General features: G+C 35.9%; 1 protein-coding gene across 2 annotated transcripts; it reads right to left on the reverse strand.

Annotated features, from left to right (window-relative positions):
* Positions 1-3,005: 3,005 nt before the first annotated feature.
* On the reverse strand, positions 3,006-18,929 carry LOC114178083 (putative membrane-bound O-acyltransferase C24H6.01c). 2 transcript variants are annotated; one of them, XM_028063784.1, is made up of 22 exons: positions 18,740-18,929; positions 18,417-18,634; positions 16,577-16,639; positions 15,590-15,762; positions 15,419-15,477; positions 15,124-15,305; positions 14,980-15,028; positions 9,004-9,107; positions 8,853-8,917; positions 8,394-8,464; positions 7,824-7,883; positions 7,554-7,667; positions 5,246-5,370; positions 5,097-5,148; positions 4,864-4,926; positions 4,672-4,781; positions 4,505-4,597; positions 4,323-4,404; positions 4,154-4,231; positions 3,469-3,544; positions 3,339-3,388; positions 3,006-3,236 (listed from the first exon to the last, which is right to left on the reverse strand). In XM_028063784.1, the coding sequence occupies exons 4-22, from the start codon at positions 15,711-15,713 to the stop codon at positions 3,195-3,197; spliced, it is 1,599 nt and encodes a 532-aa protein (XP_027919585.1). In that variant the 5' UTR covers positions 15,714-15,762; positions 16,577-16,639; positions 18,417-18,634; positions 18,740-18,929; the 3' UTR covers positions 3,006-3,194. The 2 variants fall into 2 exon arrangements, with proteins under 2 accessions (XP_027919585.1, XP_027919594.1); XM_028063793.1 differs by lacking the exons at positions 16,577-16,639; positions 18,417-18,634; positions 18,740-18,929 and having other exon boundaries at positions 15,124-15,295.
* Positions 18,930-24,769: the final 5,840 nt, after the last annotated feature.

Genomic DNA, 24,769 nt, shown 5'->3' on the forward strand with positions numbered 1-24,769 from the left:
AGGGACAAAATTTCTTTATTAAAAAAATAATATTAAATTGAGTCAAAATTTCAAATACAAAATAAATTGAATATAAGTTAATAAATTGAATACAAGTGGCACGTTAATAACTTAACATGTGGCTCGACACGACAAAAAAATTTAAAAATGTTAAAAAAAAAACTAAAAAGCTGAAAATACTACAAGTTGCACGTGACATGTACAAACAGAGTAGTAAAGTTAATCTAATATAAAGGACCTAATTGGAATATTTTTAAAAATTACAAAACTTAATTGCAATACGAATTACTATTTGAATTTTTTTTTTAAAAAAAACAAATTACAAGACAAAAAGTGGAATTAAGCATTTTTTTTTCAAACATAAAAAAATATTAATTTCTTTAAATATATTATTGACATATAAGAAATAATTAGTATGAAAATAAAAACTTCAACTCAATTTGAACTGAACTCCAACTCAACTACTTAACTCAATCTTCAACCTATGCTGACTTACCTCAAACTTTGGCTTGAATTAATTCGTCTAGACCTTAGGCCCAAGTTGACTTGTCTCGATGTTTGACTCTGGCTAACTCATTTCAATCTTCAATAGGAGTTGTATAGTTTTGACCTTCGGTCCAGGCTGACTCGACTCAATTATAGACCTGTAATGACTTGGCTAGAATATGAGCATGAGTTGACTCGACTCGACTATAGGTTAGACTAACTTAACTTGACTTTCAACGTTTGGCATATCCCAACCTTCAACCTTGATTAGCCTAGGTTGATCTATCTAAACCTTCGGGCCAAACGACACGTCTTGACCTTTAGTCCAAGTCGGCTTATCTCAACCTTCGCACTCGGTCACCCAGTCTCAACCATCTGCCCGCTTTGTCTCCACCTTCGATCTAGGTCAACCCGTCTCAACCTTCGACTCAGGTTGGTTCGTCTCGACCTTCTCCTCGAGACAACTTGTATTGACCTTCATTTTGGCCAACCTAACTTGACCTTTTTTCTCGGGTCGGTCGGTCTCGACCTTCGTCCTTGGCTAGATTGTCTTAACGTTCAACACGCACCAAGCCTTAGCGACCTTCTATTTGGGTCAACCCATTTCAACCTTTGGCCCAAATCGACCTATCCCTCAACCTTTGGCCTGGCCCAACTCATCTCGATTCGGTCCCCCCTAACCATTCTCGACCTTTGACTTTGGGCAACATGTTTCCACCTTCAACCTGCTTAACCTTTTGTCCAACACTACTCATTTCAATCTTCAGCTCAACCCGATCCAATCATTCACGACCTTCTACCGGGGCCAACCCACCTCCACCTTTGGCTTGTCTTCGGCTCTAGTCAACCCATATTGACCTTCTGCACATGCAGGCTTGTATCACTTTCAACTAGTGTTTGTCCTCTCAAACTTTGGACTAGGCTACCTCGTCTCAACAAATCAACCCGTCTCCAACTTCAATTTGAGCTAGCCCATCTTTACCTTCGACCTGTATCGGCCTATCTCCTTGACCTTCCACTTGTGTCAACTCATCCCGTTCGATTAAGGTCAAGTTGTTTGACCTTTGGGCCCAGCTTAACCAGTTTTGACTTCTCCACGGGTCGGGCCATCGCCCAAGGTCGGCCATCTCAACCTTTAGTTTGGCTGACTTGTCTTAACCTTTGTCCCAGACCAATTTTGGCTATAACTTTAGCTCAAGCTGACTTGATTTAACCTTTGGTTCGGGTCAACTTGGCTTGAACTTTGATCAAAGCAGACTTAGGTCGTCCTTCAAGCTGAGATAACTCAGCTCAATCTTTGACTCAGGTCGAAGGTGTTGAATTTAAAAGTTAATTAAAGACTTATAGTAAGACAAAACTCACTTTGGTCCTAAGCCTAACCCACAATAAGAAGAGACTTTGAAAACTGAGATTTTTTCTTGGTTCACTTATTTGCTGTCCCATAAAAGGAGACTTAGGAGTGAGTTAAAGTTGATCTATAGATCACAAATCAAATTGATACTTCTAATTAGAAGATCATTAATGCAATAATTAAAAAAATTAATTGGTTTGATTAAATCATTCTCGTAGATATTGTTTAAATCCAAATCAAAATTTATGAGATTATTTCTATATTCTTGCTTTGTACCACATACCTCCTTACACAAAAAATATGGTTAAGATAAACCTTCTTAAAGTCACTTTGGTCATGAGGCAATTTTCTGAACAGACAAGAATTATGTAAATATAAACTATACAAGTTATATATCTTATGCGCTTTATTCGTGTGCAAAATAAAATAAAAAAAATTAAATTCATATTTTGTTAGTTTAGTATAGAGGAAACCCTGACAATAACTCCAAAGTTACACCTTGCTTTTCATTTGATTTGAACCCTTAAATCACACTCCAAGTTGACGTAACGCAAACAATGTTCACGCACTTCACATAGAAAATGACGAAATCAGGGTGGTGGCTTATAAATAAGTGTAGATAGAGCTGGTTCAGGATTTGCATAGTTTTGTGAAGGAGAAAGATGAAGTGCTACAAAATCCAGTTATTGGTCATACTTTGATTCACGCTTCTGCTTCCAAACACCACACATTCACGCTCAGGTCACCGATCACTTCACTCTGTGTTACTTTCATTCTCTCTACAAGTGTGGTGGTGTATGTATACATACATGCATCATGTCTCATCACTTACTTTCCTCTTTCTCCTTGTGTTGCAGCAATAATTGTACTCTATGCATCTTATAGTTTTCCTAATTCGATTCGGTATGCACTTGGCTCTTAACTCTCAACCCAAAAAAGATTAGTTCATTTTGACAGCTAAACTCAAACGAAAGCACCTTAACAGTTTATACCGAGTTATAAATATAGTCTTGATATAATTATTGTAGAGGAAACACCTATTGTGACATGTAAGGTTTCAAAAATAAAATTTTTCTCTATTAGTTACATCGATTATTCTGTCAGGACTTTAGCAACTTTGCACTAAAAAATATATGCGTACAATTAAGAGCATGTATGACACTTATTCTGTCTCTTTGGTCGTTATCTTTCTTGGATTTTAACATTTCCATGAAAATACATTTTCTTTCTTAATTTTATTAATTCAACTCTAATTTAATATAATTTAATTAAAAAATATAACATTCAAGTTTAAACCATATATGGACTAAAAAATGAGTCTGAATATTTTCACATGGTCAAAAGTAATTGTCCCAGTTCAGGGCAATCTTTGCTTTGCCTCCTCAATGTGGAACATAATCTGCAAATATCCAGGCAGAAGATTATTAAATAAAAATTGGAAGGGAGAAGAAATTTTTTCAAAGGATTGTATACATAAAAATAAATACTGGACATCGCAAACCTTTGTTCCAACGTAAAATGTCACAAGCATGCCGCCAAGGACGGGCAAACCTGAGTCATGGAATTTCCCAATCAATTTTTGATTGTGTTTTACTGCAATTAAGTTAAAAGGCTCAGGATAGTTGGTATACCTTCCTTGTGAAGGAAAGAAGAAAGCAGCCAGTTAATGCCTCCCGGTCCAACCACAAACCCAACCAGATTAGCCACCTGTCAAGAAATGTCATGGCATTTAAACCATATATGGACTATATTTTTGTTTTATAAACAAAATACAAGAGTTTCTACATAACAGAAATAATAAACAGTCAGAAAAGAAAAAAGGCAATAATTTCTAGTCATTTTTCATTAACCATCCAAATGGAAAATACTCTCTTGATATGGTTCAGTGTACAGTGCAAAAAGCAGGACTTGGGACATAAATTTTAGCCTCACTCTGATATATATATATATATATATATATATATATATATATATATATATATATATATATATATATATATATAGATAGATAGATAAATAACTGTAGCAGTAGTGGCTCAATTTTGGTATGAAAAAAAGTTAAACTTGAGTGTAATTGGTTCCAGTCTATATTATGTGGGAAATTGAACGTCACATTTGTTGTATAAAAGGCCTTGCCCTGGGTCATTTGGTTCAATCAGATTACTAGTTGCATCATTAAGTGGCCCTTTGAAAATCCTTCTTATGCTTTCTCAGGTAGCCAGTCAGATGCCATAACATTAATGAGGATGTTACATAAAAGTATAATAACTAAAGATTACGATATTCATAAATCTCTTGGGCTAGTCAAGGACAAACCATGAGGCAAGTAATTGTGACTGCCCCAGCAACAGCACTGAGTTCACGAAATATGCATACTCCAAAAGAACTTTGAGCCTGATAATCAGATATACTTCCATGTTAGACAGCAGATTATAACTACAGGTCAACGAAAATGTTAATAGCAGAAAATTGTGTATGTGCATGCCTGGAAAGCTTTTGCTGCAGATTTAAAAACCAACTCAGGGATGAAGAATATACAGGTCAACCATGCCCATGAAAGAAGCTTCCTAAGGTCCATAAGAATAATCAAGCATAAAACATCTGACAAAAAACTGTGCAACTTCTACAGGTAGAAAATATTGAACTTCAACAATAAAGGGAACTTACCACTCTAAATCATGCCAGATTGCAACAAATGTGAATACAACCCACACATTTAGTAGCTTTTTCTTCGATCCCCCAAGAGGAATGTAAATATACCTGAAGTTCTTGCCAATCAAAATTTAAGCTATCTGGGAAAACAGAAGAGCCAAATCGAAAATAATTGATTGCACCTCACAAGCCACTTGTTGAAGGAAGCATGCCAATTTTTCCAGAAGCCTTCCAAGTTGTGGCAATTATTAATGCATTTTGGCATGTTCTCCGGAGCCTCAATTCCATTTATCTACAATGAATAACTCAAAATGACTTTCTTCAAATATGTATTTGGACATTTAGGCCAAATGCTTATCAAGCAACTAACATACCAGTGACCAAAATCGGAAAAAGCGCCAGATCAATAAAAATTTTAGCCACATGAAGTTTAATACCTGGAACAAATAAATAGTAAGATTTAGAAGGAAACATGCTGATCTAATTTAATTGTTATGATACAACAACAACCACTAAGCCTTATCCCACTAATTGAGGTTGGCCATGTAATATGGTGACGTCATTAGGCTTGGTAAAACACTTAATTGATGAATGTGTATTCTCTTACACCATATCCAATGATGAACACGTCCATAGGAGATAAGTGCTTCCACAAATCACTAATTAATTAAGAAATTATTTTAGAAACCAAACAATAAAATTGGATTAACAATTAAATATAACCTGAGGTTTTATCCTGAATACTGAAGTTCTTACCTATTAGCGAAGGCATTGTAGTAGAATAGATGAGTCATTAATTCCATGAGGATAATACTCAATATCCAGCGAAAACCATTGAGTGTCACGTTTCTAACCGAAATGGTGTTTTGAGGAACATCTAGCTACAAAAAATTAGAACAGTATCATCAACAAAAACAGAAACTCAAGCAACCATTCAAAAGCACTTGACAATAGTCAGCGATACGAGAAACATTCAGGAATTGTTGGGGCAGATGGACTTTGTAGGTTTCAATTAAACAACAGATAATATTATATGTACTGAGTCATAAAGACAATGATTTACAGTTACAATGCTTGAATAATTATGCTTTAAGATATAACACTAAATCAACCCATAATCACCTTATTTACATTAGTCGCCCTTTAGAGCATATAAGTAATATGCATAAGCTTGTTACATATATAACTAATTCAAGTAATCTTAATGAATCAGTCAAAAGACATTTGCAAGTTGATCATTTAAATTGACAAAGCAATACCTCTTAGCCTTGAAGCTTATTTGTTCCCTTTTGCTTTTTCTACAAACCAGAGAATTGGTACAATACTTCGTACCAAGTTTACACTAGCACGACACCTTCAGAGGTGGCTTATGACAGGAAATTACCAACAGTATACAATGTATTCCAGGTGAAACAGAAGTGAAACAAGCTGCCTATGGTTGATTGAGAGCAGATTTTTTTACATGACATGAGACTTGATGGGGAAACAACGGTGGTTAGTATTAGTACAATGGAAAAACCACTCTCAATTGTCATAGGTGAGGAAGGTTCACACAAGTCCCAAAGCTAATGATATAAGTTCTGGAAGAGAATGATAAGTTGCAAGGTACACTATCAATTCAGAGTTGGTTATGTATGCAGGTGGGACCCATGGAGCGTGAGGAGGAGGATCATTATGAAAGAATCGGTTGTAGCATTTGTTGAATGAGAACTAATCTTTTAATGGCTATTGCTCCTGGAAACACACAACCAGAGACTGTTATTTCCTACTACTTGAATTGAAAATAATAATCAGATCCCACCTAAAGCCTCTATGGACAGGGATGGCCTCCAACTGATTAACTCTTCTCATCAGGTGCTCCACAGTTGTTCTCAACACATGCCCAAATCACCTAAGATGAAAAACTATTATTTTCTAATGTTGGAAATCTCATATCGACTAAAGATATGATCAATTATATGACATATATGAGTGTCAATCTCACCTTACAACCAGTTTAAGTTAAGTTTAAAGTCCAATATCTAAGATGGTATGAGAGTCTACCCTAACAAAGTTTGTTAGGCCTAGTATGTCACCCACTATCACCCACTATCAGACCCCCTCCATATATAGTCCCACATATTTAGTCCTAATGTGAACGGGTGTATTGAAGAACCAACATCAACTAGAGATATAATTAAATTATAGTATTTAAGATAATAAGGTATGATTTGCACCCAATTTTAAAGATAGTATTTGAGCCTATCCTGTACAAGTTTGTTGGGCTTATCATGTCTCCTACTATTGAGTTGTTATCGGACTATCTACAAATATCTAGTCACACGCTCAAGATGTGTATAAGGAAGTGTGTGAGAGATCCCACATTAACTAGAGATGTGACCATATTGTAGTATACAAATGGAAACAAACCTCACCTTGCGAAACAATTTTCTAAAGTTAAGTTAGGCTTACAGTCTACTTTATAATATCTATAATAAGAGCTGCCCATACTTTCCTCTAATGCATTTATTCTTTTTAGCGTAGTCCTATTTGTATAAGCTTCTCCATAAGTAATTATAGCAATTATAACCAGATTTGAACTTACACATAGGCTAATTTTAGCTTATAAGAGAAAATAATTTCATTTTTTTATTTTATTTTCCTACAACAGGTAATGAAGAAACTTATTCAAACAGGCACTTTATAAAAGTTGTCTAATACGTTTAATCCTAACTGTATTGAATTTATTTCAGTGCTGCCTTTTAACCATGCTTCATTCCCTGTAACGCAATAGGTATTTAGATGTATGGTAAAAGTTTCCCCAAAATTTGAGTGCCTTTCGCTACAAGCATCCACCCTACTTGAATCCTTTTGCGCTATACCATCTAATTTCTAAGCAATGACTACAAATATGGTTTCTCTTCCAATTCAAACAAATTACATCTTGCATATACATCTCCTTTTGAAAATAACAACATGATGGTTCATTTTGTAAATATAGGTTTCACAAAGACCACAACTATACACAACGTAATGAAAATCAATAATGAAGCTTAAACCATCAAAATAACTTGCAATCACAAACCTGTGAGGTAAAAGCGTTGAAGCTCAGTATTGGACCAGCGATATAAAGTGGTGCATATACCAAATAACAAAGGTACGTGATATATCCAAACCTGTCATTTGGCAGACTTCTCTCCTGAAAATGTTATTAAAATTAGAACTAAAAACATGAGTTCATAGGGCCAATTGAAATTATAACTACATAAAAACATAAGGAAAGAAAACGCAAAAAACATAACTCAGCAACTATGATAAATTTCACCTTGTGCTTTTAACTAGCAGCTATCCTAACCTGTAAAACTTGATAGCAAGATTTTCCGGATTTACAAATATGACAACGTTGATAATGCTTCTGCAATAATCAAAGAATTAAACAATGGAAAAAATATTTATTAATCATATTGATACCAAAAATCATAAAGCTACATAATTAATTAACAATGTACGCTAGACATCAGTATTGCAAGTTGGAATGTTTCAAGCAATGGTTCAGAAAATGTCAAAATCGACCAACCAAGAAACATGAAGATGGTAACATAAAAGGTTTTACCTAAAGGACTGAACAAGGCTATTCCCAGTCTATATTCTCATCTGTAGAAATATACCAAAACTACAACCTAATCAAAGTAGACTGGTCTTATGCACTAGTGAAGTTAAGCATTCAAGAACAAAATTATTTGAATAATAATCTTGTACATTTATGTCTTTTGAAGTAACATCAAGAATAACTCTTTAGTAATCAAATTTTCATAATAATTTGTCACCGGCACTTATAATATATTGTCATTCCTGAAAACATATTAAATTACGAGTGAGGCTGCACAGCGGAATCTAAGCACTATTTTCAGAAAGAAAGAAATACCTCCTGATCAAAATGAGAATCTCGATTAGTCCAGTGATAATCGAATCCAAAGCTTATCATGCGCAAAACAACTGCCACAAACATCTAAGCTTAAATATAAAGAACCATATATTAAGTTACTGGTATTGTTACATGACATAATGGTATGCAAAATGAGAACACAGAGACGTGCATATATAATTCATAAAATGCAAAACAAAAAATAGAATTTAGGCCACCAAATTTTAATATTCTGATCCATAAGTGTTATAAATAACAAATCTGCATAACATGACAACATTTAAAAAGTTAGGAATGATTGAATTGGCATAACTTTATATGAATTCAGTGATGGATGAGGAACAACTCGATACGCATGAATCATGGGACCAATAATTGTAAGAATCACATATCATATCAATGAACTATTTTAACTTTATTGGTTTACCATAGGAACTCAATTAAATAACGAAAAAATACCAAAGTTGAAGCATATGTGCCACCTAAAGCTGCCCCGGTAATTGTCCAAAAATGCCCATTGTTGCCTTCAACGTAAATTCATAATCTTAAGTCGAAATGGAATTAATCCCATAAAACAATGTAACAATGCAACAAATATTATGCCTCTTACCCAAATATAGAGAATGAATATCCTTCATAAATCCGATTACTGAGAAGAAACAATATGTTGTAACTCCAAAGTATAAGTGGGAAGTACTCCTTCTGTGCAAATATCTGCTCAAACAGAATTAGTCTTACACATGATAACTGCAGAAAAGTTATAAATATGGTATTGAGTGCAACAACACAATGATTGACCAAAACATTATATGATCAGGAACAAATGGATTATAGTAATTGGTTTCTTAAACATCAATGAAAATATGGTCAAAGCATTCAAAGTTGTTAGGATAAGTCAATACTATTGTTAGATGATATAATATTGTGTTTAATAGTTGGGCTCAGCCCATTATGTATTTCTGGGATTTGGCCCATTATCAATATAAATAAACTGTCCTTTGTGTAGGGTTTACACAAGGGAGATTAATCCCAAAACCCTATTTCATCTTATTTTACATGGTATCTAGAGCTTAGGTTAGTTTACTACAGCCACCGTCCCGCCGCCGCTCATTGCCGCCGCTTCTGTCGTCGTCACCGTCGCCTCCGCCGCCGCCGCCGCCGTCGTCGCCGCCGTCGCCGGAGCTGCAGTTTCGACCGACGACCAGACGGTTTTGTTCGTCTCGGCCAGGCGACTCCAACGCCGCAGAGATCGCCGCCATCGGAGCTCTCACGCGCCTCCACGCGCCGCCGCAAGCTCGGCAGCCGCCACCTCTCCGCCGCGTGTGACGGCGCGTCGCCGGTCGTTTTCTGCGCCGATCAACTTCGCCTGAATCGCCTTCTTGAGCTCTTTCTGAATCTGTGGTTGTTGTTTCAATCGGAGCACCTTGAATTTTTAGGGTTTCTCCCTCTACGGCTTCTTCCGCTGCCAATTCGAGTGTGTCATCTTCAAGCACTCCGCTGTCTGAACCCTCTGTTTATACCAACTACGTGAATGTGCATTTATCCATTGACAAGTTGGATGGCACAAATTACGCGACATGGGCATCCGATATCAAACTTTGGCTCAAGAGTCAAGGATATGAAGATCATCTCACCCAGAGTGTAACTACAGTTGCTGCAGATGAAGTTTCCCGCTGGACGAAAATTGATGCCCAATTATGCATCGTCATTAAGTCCACCATTAACTCTTCGCTGAAACAAATGTTTCGTTCATATGAAACATGTTCAGACGTTTGGGCACAGGCCAAGTTGTTATACACCAATGACACTCAACGTCTTTATGGTGTTTGTCAGGATCTTTTCAAAGTTGTTGCTCCGCAGAGTCCTGGACCCATGGCTGAATATTTGGGCAAAATTCATGCCCTTCTGCATGAGTTTAATGAGTTATTGCCTCCGGCCTCCACTCCAGCTGAAGAACTTGAGCAACAGTCAAAGTTCTTTATGTTATTGGCATTACATGGTCTTTCTGATGAATATTCCCATGTTCGCGACCAGATTTTGGGGTCTCCTGTTGTGCCCAACTTCACTGCTACTAATTCTGCCCTTTTACGTGTGCCAAGAAAACAAATCATTGATACATCTACTTGTGCTGATGATTCCTCAGTCTTGGTCTCTCAGCGGGATGATCGCAATCGTTCTCGCAAGCCGGGAAAGGGACGACCCAAGTGTGACCATTGTGGCAAATTAGGCCACAAGATTGACAAATGTTATGCTCTACATGGACGTCCTCCTCGGTCTGCTGCAGTAGTTCACTCTGATCCTCCTCCCTGATCAGCGACTGTGGATCCTGCTTCATCTGATACCGCAGGGCACCCTGCCATTTTCAACGACTTTCTCAAATGGTATGAGGAACGTCAAAGTTCTAGTTCCACTACATCTGCCTCTGTTGCACGCACAGGTACATCATTCGTTGGCCTGACTCACTCTGATTCTCTTGGTCCTTGGGTTCTTGACTCAGGCGCCACAGACCATATTACTGGTAACAAATCTTTGTTTTCTTCTTTGTCTTGTCCGGATCATTTACCCTCAGTTACAATGGCTGATGGGTCTAGAGTCTCATCTCATGGTGTTGGTACTGTTAATATTTTTCCATCCATATCCATTGATCATGTTCTTTATGTTCCTGGGTCTCCATTCAATTTATTATCTGTCAGTCGACTAACTCGTTCTCTTGATTGTATTATTTCCTTTACCAAAGATTCTGTTTGTTTACAGGACCGGAGTTCGAGACACATGATTGGCACCGGATGTGAGTCTCATGGTCTGTATCATCTTCGTCCTCCTTCACATGTTGGCGCGGCTATGGAATCACCATCCCTTCTTCATGCACAATTTGGTCATCCCAGCCTTGCCAAACTGCAACAACTTGTCCCCAGCTTGTCCAAGTTATCTAGTTTGTCGTGTGAGTCTTGTCAATTAGGAAAGCATAGTCGTAGTTCGTTTCCTTGTAGTGTCTCACAACGAGCTTTGTCCCCTTTTGCATTAGTTCATTCGGACATTTGGGGACCTAGTCGTGTTAAGTCTACTTTAGGTTTTCAGTATTTTGTTACTTTTATTGATGATTATTCAAGATGTACTTGGTTATATTTAATGAAAAATCGTTCTGAGTTGTTCTCTATTTTTCAATCATTCTTTCATGAAATTAAAACACAGTTTGGGGTTTCTATTCGAAATTTGCGGAGTGATAATGGTCGTGAATATCTCTCTCAATCCTTCAAACATTTTATGGCTTCTCAGGGCATTCTTCATCAAACATCATGCGCTTATACACCCCAACAAAATGGAGTGGCTGAGCGCAAGAATAGGCACCTTATTGAAACAACTCGCACTCTTTTAATTCATGGTGCAGTTCCTTCACATTTTTGGGGTGATGCGGTTCTTACTGCTTGTTATCTTATTAATCGCATGCCTTCTTCAGTCTTGCATAACCAAGTTCCTCATTCTATTTTATTTCCTCACGACCCTCTTCACCCTTTACCTCTTAAAGTCTTTGGGTCCACATGTTTTGTTCATGATTTTAGTCCTGGCTTGGATAAGTTGTCTCCGAGAGCCCACAAATGTGTCTTCTTAGGATTCCCCCGCTCACAAAAAGGGTATAAGTGTTTCTCTCCTTCCCTCAATCGTCATTTTATCTCCGCTGATGTCACCTTTGACGAGTCTTCTTTTTACTTCACACACCCCTCTTCTCGTTGTGAGCCACCATCTACTACTATAGATATCCCTGTTGTGTGTGATCCTCCTAGTGTGCCCACTTCCAGTGCCACCTCGGATTCTCCTCAGCCACCTCCGAGTGTACCTATTGCGGATAGACCACCTCTTCAGGTTTATAGCAGAAGACATCGTTGCCAACCACCAACTCATGACTCACATCAAGTGCCGAGTTATTTGTCTCCTCCGGTTCCAACAACTGAGTCTGATCTTCCCATTGCCCTTCGTAAAGGTATGCGTTCTACCCGTAATCATTCTCCTCATTATGCTGCTTTGAGTTATCATAGAATCTCTCCATCTTTCTATACATGCCTTTCGTCTATTTCCTTTGTCAATTCCAAAATCTTTAGGTGATGCATTAGCCCACCCTGGTTGGCGTCAGGCCATGCTTGATGAATTGAGTGCTCTCAGGCATAGTGGAACATGGGATCTTGTTCAATTACCATCCGGGAAATCTGTTGTTGGTTGCAGGTGGGTCTATGCTATCAAAGTTGGCCCTGATGGCACTGTTGACCGTCTCAAAGCTCGCCTTGTTGCCAAAGGTTACACACAGATCTTTGGTTTGGATTATGGTGATACTTTTTCTCCAGTGGCCAAGATGGCATCTGTTCGCTTATTCATTGCCATGGCTGCTCTTCGCCAATGGCCTCTTCACCAACTTGATGTCAAAAATGCATTCCTCAATGGCGATTTGAATGAAGAAATTTATATGGAGCAACCTCCGGGTTTTGTTGCTCAGGGGGAGTCTTCTGGATTGGTTTGTCGTCTTCACAAATCTTTATATGGCCTAAAGCAGTCTCCTCGGGCCTGGTTTGGAAAATTCAGTAGTGTTGTTCAACAATTTGGCATGTCTCGCAGTGAAGTGGATCATTCAGTTTTTTATCGTCACTCCAGTGCTGGATGTATCTACTTAATAGTGTATGTTGATGACATTGTTCTCACAGGAAGCGACAACCTTGGCATCTCCCTCTTAAAGCAACATCTTTGTCGTCATTTTCAGACCAAAGATCTTGGAAAACTCAGGTATTTCTTGGGTATTGAAGTAGCACAATCCAATAGTGGTATTGTCATATCTCAGAGGAAATATGCATTGGATATTCTGGAGGAAACTGGATTAATGAATTCTAAAGCAGTAGAAACACCCATGGATCCTAATATTAAACTTCTACCTAAACAGGGGGAGCCTTTCTCAGATCCTGAACAGTACAGACGGTTAGTTGGAAAGTTGAATTATCTTACTGTTACTCGTCCTGATATTTCCTTTGCTGTTAGCGTGGTGAGTCAATTCCTTAATTCCCCATGTGAAGAACATTGGAATGCAGTTATTCGCATATTAAAGTATATCAAAAGCTCTCCTGGAAAAGGTTTACTATATGATTCCAACTCTGATACAAAAGTTGTATGTTATTCAGATGCTGACTGGGCAGGATCTCCTTCCGACAGAATATCTACTTCCGGATATTGTGTCTCAATTGGTGGTAATTTGATCTCTTGGAAGAGCAAGAAACAAAGTGTTGTGGCAAGATCTAGTGCAGAAGCAGAATATAGAGCTATGGCTTTAGCCACATGTGAACTTGTTTGGCTTAAGCAATTGCTTCAAGAATTGCAATTTGGAGATGTCACTCAAATGACACTCATATGTGACAATCAGGCTGCTCTTCATATTAGCTCTAATCCTGTCTTTCATGAGAGGACCAAACACATTGAAATTGACTGTCACTTCATTCGAGAAAAAATCCTATCCGGGGACATCAAGACCGAGTTTGTCAATTCAAGTGATCAATTAGCAGATATTTTCACTAAGTCTCTTCGAGGACCTAGAATTGATTATCTTTGTAACAAGCTTGGTACATACGATTTGTATGCACCAGCTTGAGGGGGAGTGTTAGATGATATAATATTGTGTTTAATAGTTGGGCTCAGCCCATTATGTATTTCTGGGATTTGGCCCATTATCAATATAAATAAACTGTCCTTTGTGTAGGGTTTACACAAGGGAGATTAATCCCAAAACCCTATTTCATCTTATTTTACAACTATTATAACAAGTCAATAAATATCCAGGGACCAGAGTTGTGTGCCTAAGCCGATTTTTCATATTGTGATCTATTATTACAGTTATGGATGCGAGGAAATATTTTCCAAGCCATAAAAACAATTGTCTGGCCTCCAAAAGTTCAACATTTTCCTTTTGGACGTCCTTATTCTTGAAAAAACTAAATTTGTTGGAGTTTCAAGCTCAAACCAACCTGCCTTTCTACAATACCAAACCCCCCTCCTCCAAAAACATGTCCATATCCTCCACTGGAAAGACATTCCTCCCACAATCACAAGTCTCTCACTATACAAAACTTAGGAGACTGCACTCTTCAGAGCTGTCCTTCTTTAGAAGATTGTTGACAATGCTTGCTACATGCTTCTGATGTAATAATCTTTACTATACAATTCTTGTTTGGTAGAAGGTATTGATTTAAATAATCCATCACTCATGGCAACACCATTCTCACTAAAGAGTATTAGAAATGCAAATAGTTAAATGGTTAGCAAGAAATAAATAAAGAAAATAAAATCTTAATTAATTTAAGTGGAGGAGTATCATTCCCATGAGCAATACAAGAAATCAAATATAGATGACTTTTTTATTACATTTTGCATATATGACATGCAAATTAAAATAAAGCAGCCAAAGGGAAACTAGTTTTAACGGAAAAAATAAAAAAAACTGTTATGACATGTTGATAACTTTAAGTAGGAGATTAAAAATTTAAAATCAACAACGTTACAGGTTCCCAACTAGATACATTGCAACTAACACATATTCACTATCCATTACACGCACCTTTACAAGAATAAAATTTCCAGTAGCTATTGATAGGATAAAAGCTATGCTGCAAATGAAACAAACTCAAGAGTCAGACTGAAGAAGGTAAGGAATAACAACAATGGAAGAAAGAACAACATCAAACTAAATGGTGCATCATACCATACTCCATGAAGATATGACAAGTACGCCAAAGAAAATAAAAGCCACGCAATGGACATTCCTCTAACTCTTAAATCAAAGAAAGCCTTCATCAAGTAGGCAAGAAGAGTGAAAATTCCAAAGACAAGAGTAAGAACAGATATATTTCCTCGAAAATTCCTCCACTGAGCATCTGAAACATCCTTTACACAAAACAGAACAGCATGTACGTTTGATCAGCAAGCAACATGACCATCTACTGAAATACTTACACCAGACAAAATTATCATAATGACCAAAAAGAGAAGGATCATACATTGAGGTGGTTAGCTAAGAGCCAACCCGGGCGTAAACCTGACAGCTGTTTGTAATAATCTGTGAGAAACAAAAACCCAAAGCACTCAGTGCACAGCAACTAAGCAAGTAGTACAAGTAAAAAAAATTACTGAAACAATATTATAGAGTGGAAAATGTCTAAAATATATACCGCGAGAGAGTTGAAGTGAACGGTTGATGATGATAACATAGAAAACGATTGCATAAATCACAAGAAACAACAATTCTTTTCGCTTCCAGTTCCCACTCTTACTGGAATTAGCAGGTGTAGCCATTTGCAAATTGACCTCTAATTAGCACCTCAACACCAGCAATTTTGTTACCCTGTTTTGGCAATAAGACAATTTTGCAAATTACATCCACTTTTCGCGCGAAAATCAAATTAAAATTAACTTTGCTGATGAAAACAAATTTCAATAATTTATATACATTTAAGAAATTGGATGTAAAAATTGAAGTAGGAAGTCTTCAATTACTCAACAGAGGACAGTGAACAGAGAAGAGGCTCAGGGTTGATGAAACGTAAGAAGTGTGGTTCATCTTTGCAGACAACAAGATCTATTACGATCAACCCTCTCTTTTTTATTATTTTTTTCCATCGGAAGACGACAAAGCATGATGATTACACCTCGTGGTAAGAAAACACACAAAAAGCAACCTCCTTAGACTATGAATTGAACGGCATAGTGACACTAGCCACAGGGTATAGGCCCAAAAAATGAGATATAGTAACCTCCTTAGACTATGAAGCCAAACTATTACGAGGAATAAAGCAACCGACCTTAGACTATATTGTGCAGATTGGGCTCTTCAAGTTCTGGAAGGACTATATTCATTAGTCTTCATGAGAAGATGCATATATACTTCTATTCCAGAGTTTAGATTCGAAATGTTTCTTTTGATTTTCTTCAAATATTAGTGGTACTAGGAGTTTTTAATTCCAACATATACTTTAACTTTTTTTGAATACTAACTTAAAGTTATACCAATAGATTCTACATTGTTTCTTGCGAGTGTCCGTCACTACCTAAAAAGGGAAAGAAAATGGCTACTACACTGTGCAGTTTGCATGTAAACATCTCAATCAAGGTAAATAAATGATAGATCAGAGATATGGAAACGAAAGAACAAATCATACCTAACTGTCCATCAACATTTGCAGCTAGTCGTGGCACGTCTGAACTTGGTCGACTAGCGGACCCTGCAAGAGTTGCTTCTACTAAATTAACTTAATCTCAAAAATCAAGAAGCTAATACAATGAGATAGCATGCTATCACATCAATAGCAGGGGCAGGGGCACTTTGAGATTGGTGTATTTCAAAATGGTCCAATAAAAGACATAATCAAACTAGAACCCTGGTGCAAAAAGTAAACAACAGACCAAAAGGGCATATAAAGACAATCATTTGGTCCTTACAACAATTTCATCAAGGAGAACAAAGCACAGTACATCCCAAAATAAAATATAAATAAAACATAATATTTTTACCTACAACAAAAGAATTGTTGGTCTACATGTTTCCTTAAATAAATGCTTTCAGCACACCATTAACTACAAAAGAAAACACTTACAAAGAGAATAGCACTAGTCTTGAAAGATCCAAGAGAAAATATTTTAATTTCCCTACAAAGTGATAAAACTACAAGAGAAAGCACCTATTTAGGGACTTTTTTACACCAGCCTTAAAATGAAAATGATGTAAAAAATCATATAATGCACAATTTTGTTTTTGGTTAACTGGAGTTTGCTTGAAACGAGTATGAATTTCCCATGAGCTAATAATTGCATTGCATGAAAGATGAGATAAAGAGAGAGAGAGAGAGAATCATCCTAGAATACAATTACTATATATAAAAGCTGAAACTTGTTTCGTCACATACACTGCAATTTGATATAGAAGTCGCAAGTTCTACTATCAGCTTCAAGAAAACACAAGGTCCACACAAAGGAGTTCTCAGATCCATAAAACATGGAGGATTCATTGGCGAATTGGATTTCCAATTTGGTAAAACCTCCTTCAAAGCACATTTCATTTCAATTTCTGGATTTCTCAGTATGCATTCTACAATATATCCATGAACAAACCAGGGATGTTGACAACTTATTTTTGTTCTTAGTTCTCACAAGAAATGGAAAACTATAATGTTGTGTTGAGTGAGAGACATGGTTCATTTCACGAGCAACAGTTCCTAAGAGAGATCCTTGAGGAGCCACAAAATTTGCCACCTCAAGGAGAGAATATCAGTCCCAGCAACAGCAGTGTGTCCTTTGATGAGGCAATTGGTGACACTCTGCACAAAAGCCACAGTTCCAACTTCATCAAGTCCTTGAAAATATCACCACCATCATCATATGCCTCTCCAGCCACCACATACCTTCCCTCTTTTGATACTTCAACTGCTGAATCAATCACAAGATCATAAGCCTTCCCCAATGCTTGGTTCATAACTGCAGGGATCTCCCAGTACAAGGGGTGTTGTGGTGAAAGATAGACCTTAATTTGAACTAATCATGGCTCGGCCAAGAAAGAGACAGGAACTCACAGGGAGCATCATAGGACTTTCAGCCACCATTTCTATACTCAACAGGGGCAGTTACTATACCGCCTCCACCCACACTTACATTTCTCCTTCCCACAACTCCTTTAATGGAATTTCCTCCACCCGAAGTGACCCTAAAAGCTCTCTCATCTGATATCACTGACGTTACCCCAATGCCTTTATCCACTCATACCTCTTTCAATGTTTCAAACTTTCCCTTAATTCATATAACTACAAATCATTAACATAAATTGCACGAGACAAATAACCGCTAAAACATGGAAATAAGTCATATAACTACTATTATCAGGGATTTGGCTGATGTGGATATACCAAATTCAAAAATTGAAGGTATTTTAAACCATAAATCCCAATTGAGAAGCCATAAACCCTAACTTGTGAAAGAACTATTTTAATTGAAGTATATAAGTGTTACCTTAGCTATTTGGGGCAGCGTTTGAATGTGACTATAAGGGTAGCAACGAACATGGATGGCGATGAGCTTGCCGATCATGACGAGCTTGATGATCACAACGAGGTTAGAATTGGCGATCTTGGAAATTCTAAATTCAAAATGATCTTCGAGACCACGATCCAAAAGGACTAGAAGCGCGATTTCGTGGCACGATTCGGAGAGCTAGGGTGACCAATTGTCTATGGTGGCATGAATAAGTTTGTAGCGGAGAGTTAAGTTGTGAGAATAGCTCAAGCTTGTTGTGAAAGAGGGAGAGGGAAGGTGAGAATAGAGTTAGGGATTACTTGTGGCAGTAAGGGATTTAGCTTCCGGGAGTGGTTCTCAACAGCGGTGGGCTCAACGGCGGTGGGCTCAACGGCGGTGGACTCGACGGCTGTGACCTCGACGTCACAGACGTTGCAGTGAGCTTCGCCTCTTGTTGTGATCGTGACCGTGACGACGGAGTGAGGGTTGCACGTTAATTTTCAACGGTGAAATCTAATATTATTTTTTATTTAATTTATATTTCCCATATTTAAATATGTATGTGGGAAAGTTATATTAGATTGAAATTTAGAACTTATAAATATTGTCGGAGATAATTTATGAATTTACCTATACAAAAGATTCTGCAAGAATAAATATTCTTTTTATTTATAAATAAATATATGTGAGAAATAATGCATGAAAAATATTTATTTTACTCATGAAAAATACCTGTGAGAAATAACGTATGAAAAATTCTTATTACCCTCTTGAAAAAATATTACTGGGAAATTATTATGAAAAATATACTTTTTTCACAAAAAAAAAATAATAATTGTGGTAAAATTTACATGGGAAATGCACTTTTAACCTATGAAACAAATATATGGAAAATAATTTATGGAAATATATATTTTACTCATAAAAAATCTAAGAGAAAATATGGTTGAGTAATAAAATTGTTTGTTGTACTGACTTTCACTCTTTCATCATTGGACCTTCCGCTATTTTATTTTATCATCACAACTTAGTAACTAACATCTCATTTTCCTTTTTCTCCTCTTTCTTCATCCATTTGTCATTATTTTACTTATGAATTTACTAATGGATAAACTTGTTAGTAATATGAATTTTAAATTATCAATAGATTTTATCGATAAATTTTACACAATTTGTCAAAATTCATTGTAGGAATTTTAGTGTTATTTTATTGACAAAATTTATTAACGACTAAGGTTGTGAATGGATCTTTCTCATATAGGTTATGAGATTGGAAGTATATTGTTACGAAAAGGTCAATAAACTAAAATTAACTAAGTTAGATTTGGAGAGGGTCAATTCTTATTATCTTATTGTTTGTATTATTTTTCTTTTTCAGCTCACCCTTTCTTGTTTGTGTGTTTGTGTTTGGCGATAATTACGTGACTTGTTAGGTGGGAGCAGATGTGACTTCAGGTGAGAATGCTGAAGCATAGTGACAGAGCGGGGACTTACGATGGGAGATTTTTCCTATATTTTCATTTTCATGCATTTTGTAATAGACTTTATGATGCTTTTCTATATTATGAACTTGTAATAAAGATGAAGTATTATGATTGGATTATCGCGAGAAAAGTTTTAAATTTTTCCGCGCTTGGAAACTTTATATAATGTTTGGATTTCCAAAAGAAATTTCATGAGTTATGCTTTATCTAGTAATATCCATCTGGGGTGTTACAGTGACAAGTTTCATTTTTGTAAAACGCAAACACTTTATGTGAATAGTTACTCGAATGTTTCTGTTTAATTTATGTTGCCTGGATTATGAAGTATATTTCATTGGGAGAGAATTGATCCACAAAATTCAGTTCACATTTATGTAAACTCTAGAATGAATTACCGGTGACCATTGGCATATTAACTGGTTACCTACCCAATATTTTTTGAATAACATTATAACCACTATTATGTTTTAAGGAAGTCCACATGTAAACCATTTTTAGTGTATTAGAAGAACTTAACAACATGTATGAAAGGTATATTCAATCCTAATAAAAATTGCTCTATGATAATTGGTCAACAACTCCCATCTCACAAACACGATAATTGTGGATTCATTAACTGAAGACCCCTGACGTATTACATGGTGACCTACCCATTACTTTGTGCATAAGGCACTCCCTTTTTATTTTTTTAGCATTGTCTAAGATATTAACTGTGTGTGGAGGTTGAGAGAAACGTGGAGAGAATCTAGATCAATAGGATGTAGTTGAGTAATAATAACATATAATAAATTATTTAAAATAAAAATTAAAAACTTTTCTTATTTTTTCTAATTTTGAATTTATTTCTTTCTTTGGCAGAAACTATGTATATCTTTTTATTTTATTTTTATTAGTTTGTTTTATATACTTGCTAGCTTAATATATTTGTTAAAAACAATATTTTTATAGTTTTTTGAACCTTTATATTTTTTCCATTTTTTATAAATTCAAATTTATTTTATAAAACTATTTTTCTATTTTCAATTTATTATTATTATTATTTTATAAAAACTCTCTTATTTTTAATTCTTATTCTTAATCATAAAAATTATTTTTATGTTTTATAATATTTATCTTTTAAAAGCTTATTTTCACTATAAAAATATTTTTCTTATCTTTTTCTATTTCGTTTACTTTTCTATTTAAAAACAAAGTTTAGTTAGGTTATATTATATACTTAAATTAATTGTATAGGAAATAAGAAAAATTAGATTATTCTTATTAAAAATTCTTTTTATTTTATTTTATTTATTATTTAGTTAATCGGACGAAATTGGGTGTTCCGAAGGTGGTTTATTTGTTGGCTTCTATGTGCATTTTCCATGATCGGTTCAATTTGTGCTTGTGTTTATGAGCGAAAGTTACACATATCTTCCATTTGCATGAATTGTGTCGCTGGCTCTCGCATCACCTCCATCGTCTTTGGTGGTTTACGGTTGATCTTGTCAGTAAATACGCTGGGTTGGATGCCGGTCAAAAAATAATGTTTGGCGACTTCGTCTCTCAAATCCTTGATATTCACAGACATCCTGGTGAAGCGGTCCACGAACTTCTTAGCGACTCATCCTTGCCTTGTTGGACGTTGACCAGTGTTGCGGGTGTAAGTATCGCAAGTCTAAGAGGGAGAACTGGGTGCTAAATCGGGCCTTGAGTGTGGCAAAGCAATCAATGTTGTTCTGGGGTAATTCTGAGAACCATTCAAAGGCCTCTTCGGTCAGTGAAGACAAGAAAACTCTACACCAAATGGGTCACTAACCGCGTGGAACATCATTTGATTTGAGAAGGTGCAAAGGTGATTGTCTAGATTAGAGGTTCTGTCATATTTGTCAAATATGGATATCTTTCACTGATCGGGTAGTGTCGTTTCTAGGATGAACGGTGTAAACGGAAACCCTCCCTCAGTGTATAAACGGGCATCCGAGACGAATGTCCCCCTTTATTGGCCCCTGAGTTGTCCACTATAATGTGGGTTAATACATCTCTCGATGGTTGCACTCTCTCCACACAAGAGGGTGGTTGTCGCTCACTGCCTCCCTTCGATATTTTTTATGTGCAGGAGTGTCGCGAATGCTCCCCCTCATTGTCCAGTTGAACTCGACTTTGCCTTGGGGGATCTGAATAGTCGGTGTAGAGGGTATCATGTTTTCTTGCTATTTGCCTAAAGGCGTGTTATCCTTTTACAAGATTCAAAGTTGAGCCTCATAGTTTCGTTGCATCTCATTTATTCACTGTTGCATCAGCCTCAACATCTCTCGCATGTCTCCTCATTCGTCCGCTACATCCCTTCCGTTTGCGTTGCTCATCATGTTTCTTGTGGTCACTATAAAGTTTTAAGAATTTTCACTTGGCCCACAGTGAGCACCAAAATGTTTCGGGTGTAGGGATCGAACGTCTACTCAAACACTTTGTTCACTTGCTTCTTCTCTATACGGAGTCTTCGATCAGTATCTCCTTCTTCCGTTTGGCAATTCAGACGATCGGGGTACCTGTCAATTAGGCTCCAATGCTTAAGTTAGTAGTTGCTTGTTTGGTATTAGCAATTAATGCTGTAATAAATGCGAAGTAAAAGTCCTTACCAACTTATCTTGGAGTTCTATTTATAGTTTTTCATACAAGACTTGGATTAGGGTCTACTTTGTAAGACCCGAGGAATTTAAATAATTAAACAAATAATTATTTAATAAATGTGGGAAGTGGAAGCCTTTATGACATTAAATGCTAACTTACATGATGTGAAAAAATATTAGCTCAATTGATTGAGAGTACTTTATTGTGTGAGAGAACTTGGGTTCAAGTCCTATGAGTGTTGATTAATTTTATTATTTTTATGATATGTTTGGACGAGATAAGAAAGTATAAAATAGAGTTTGTGGGTGGTGGTGTCAGAGTTTGAATCTATATTATGTAGACTAAAATAGAGTTTTGTACACCAAGTTTCGTTGAGATATAGATATCAAAGTAATTTTTTTTCATTGATATAATATGTTAACCGAAAGCGAAATAGTATAGTATATTTACTTATATATTTGGAACAATGCAGCATCATATATATATATATATATATATATATATATATATATATATATATATATATATATATATAAATGATTCTTTCATGTTATAAAATATGTTGATAAGTGTTTTTATCATTCGAGTAATAATCGTAGGAGTGAAACTTTTGGTTTGATGTGGTTTTTATGAATGTCTTGGAATTTTTTTCCTTTTTGGAGTAATATGATTCTTTCTATTTTGGTGTTATATGAGAGATGCTTTTTATGATGTTTTATTGGTATTAACTTGTGGTTCCAAAACAAAATCATAAGTTTATATTGTTTGGTAGAATACAGGAGGAAATAGAATGTTAGGATAACATTAACGTTTATATATCTTTACCATATATTATAATTAATATATATATATATATATATATATATATATATATATAATACGTTGATTCTTATATAAATATATAAATGGGAATCATTTCTTTAAACAGTGGTAGGATGCTTTATAAATATTTTTATTTTATTAGGATAAAAGTTTGTTTGATTGAATTAATAAAATATGCAGTTATAAAAGTTAAAGGATCTGGAATAAGATTTTAGAAATATTAAGGAGTATATATGATTTATGTTAACATGTGAAATGATTGTAATAACATTAAATTTTTTTATTATGAGCCATTTGGAATAGTGGAGTAATGGTACTGTGTACTACATATAAAAGTTAAAAGAGAGGGTCTTTGAAGGATTTGATGATATTAAATAGCTGAACAATATGTAAAAATAAATGGATGGATTGTATGTACTGAACAGAGCAGTATATTATATAAACACGGGAAGTGTTGTTATATAATCGTGTATATTGACTATTTCATGTATTATTTCTTGGTTGTGGTTACTTGAATTTTAATTTTGTGCGATGGTTATATCTAGTTCTATAGATAAAAGTATTAACTTTGAAATGTGAAAATTGTGAGGCATGTAATGGCTTGATTGTGCATTTCGTGGTAAGGAATCCATGATATATATATATATATATATATATATATATATGATTGTGTGGGATTGTGATTCACTCATGTGAATGTGATTAGAAATCATACTTGATGTTATGCCTTGTGTGTTGAGTGCTTGAGGTTCTTTAGGACCTGCTAAAAATGTCAAAAACCAGTAGCATTGGCGCTACTGGTATGGCACCTGGCGATGCGGGACGAGTCGCCAGGTGATAGGGGCCAAAACAATGGTAATAGCTAATGGAATTGTGTGACGCCTGACGGTGGGGTTGGTTCCGCCAGGCGGAAAAAGATTTGGCAGTGATCTGCTAGATCAAGCCATGCGACCTGTGGTTGATAGGTTATTGACCTGCTAATATTAGTCCGGAGAAATTGCTACATCAATTAGCCACGACTTCAAGCCCCAACCGTTCGGATATCAAGACAACCAACGACGGAGTGTGATGTTGTGGCTTTGGCGTAAATCGACAATGTGTAATTTTCTTTGAGCATCGATAAGGTCTTGTGGAAAATCAACCCCTGCGATACATATTGCTAATTTTACACAAAATGAAAAAAAAGAACATAAAAGTTAAACTTGCTTTTGGTTGTTTATGTAAAAAATTAATTTATTTACTCAACATTAGTACACTAAAACTATCCGTACTTAAAATGTAATATACCAAATTATTAATAGTCTTTACAACATTTTTCCATTATTAAATTTTTTACTATCATCACATTTTCATTTTCATTCCTCTACCAAAGTTTCTCTAAAATTAACTAATTTCGGTAAATCTAAATTTCATAACTAAAATTTATATTATTTAAAG

The sequence above is a fragment of the Vigna unguiculata genome, chromosome 1, assembly GCF_004118075.2.
Source record: "Vigna unguiculata cultivar IT97K-499-35 chromosome 1, ASM411807v1, whole genome shotgun sequence".
In the NCBI taxonomy this organism is placed as follows: Eukaryota; Viridiplantae; Streptophyta; class Magnoliopsida; order Fabales; family Fabaceae; genus Vigna; species Vigna unguiculata.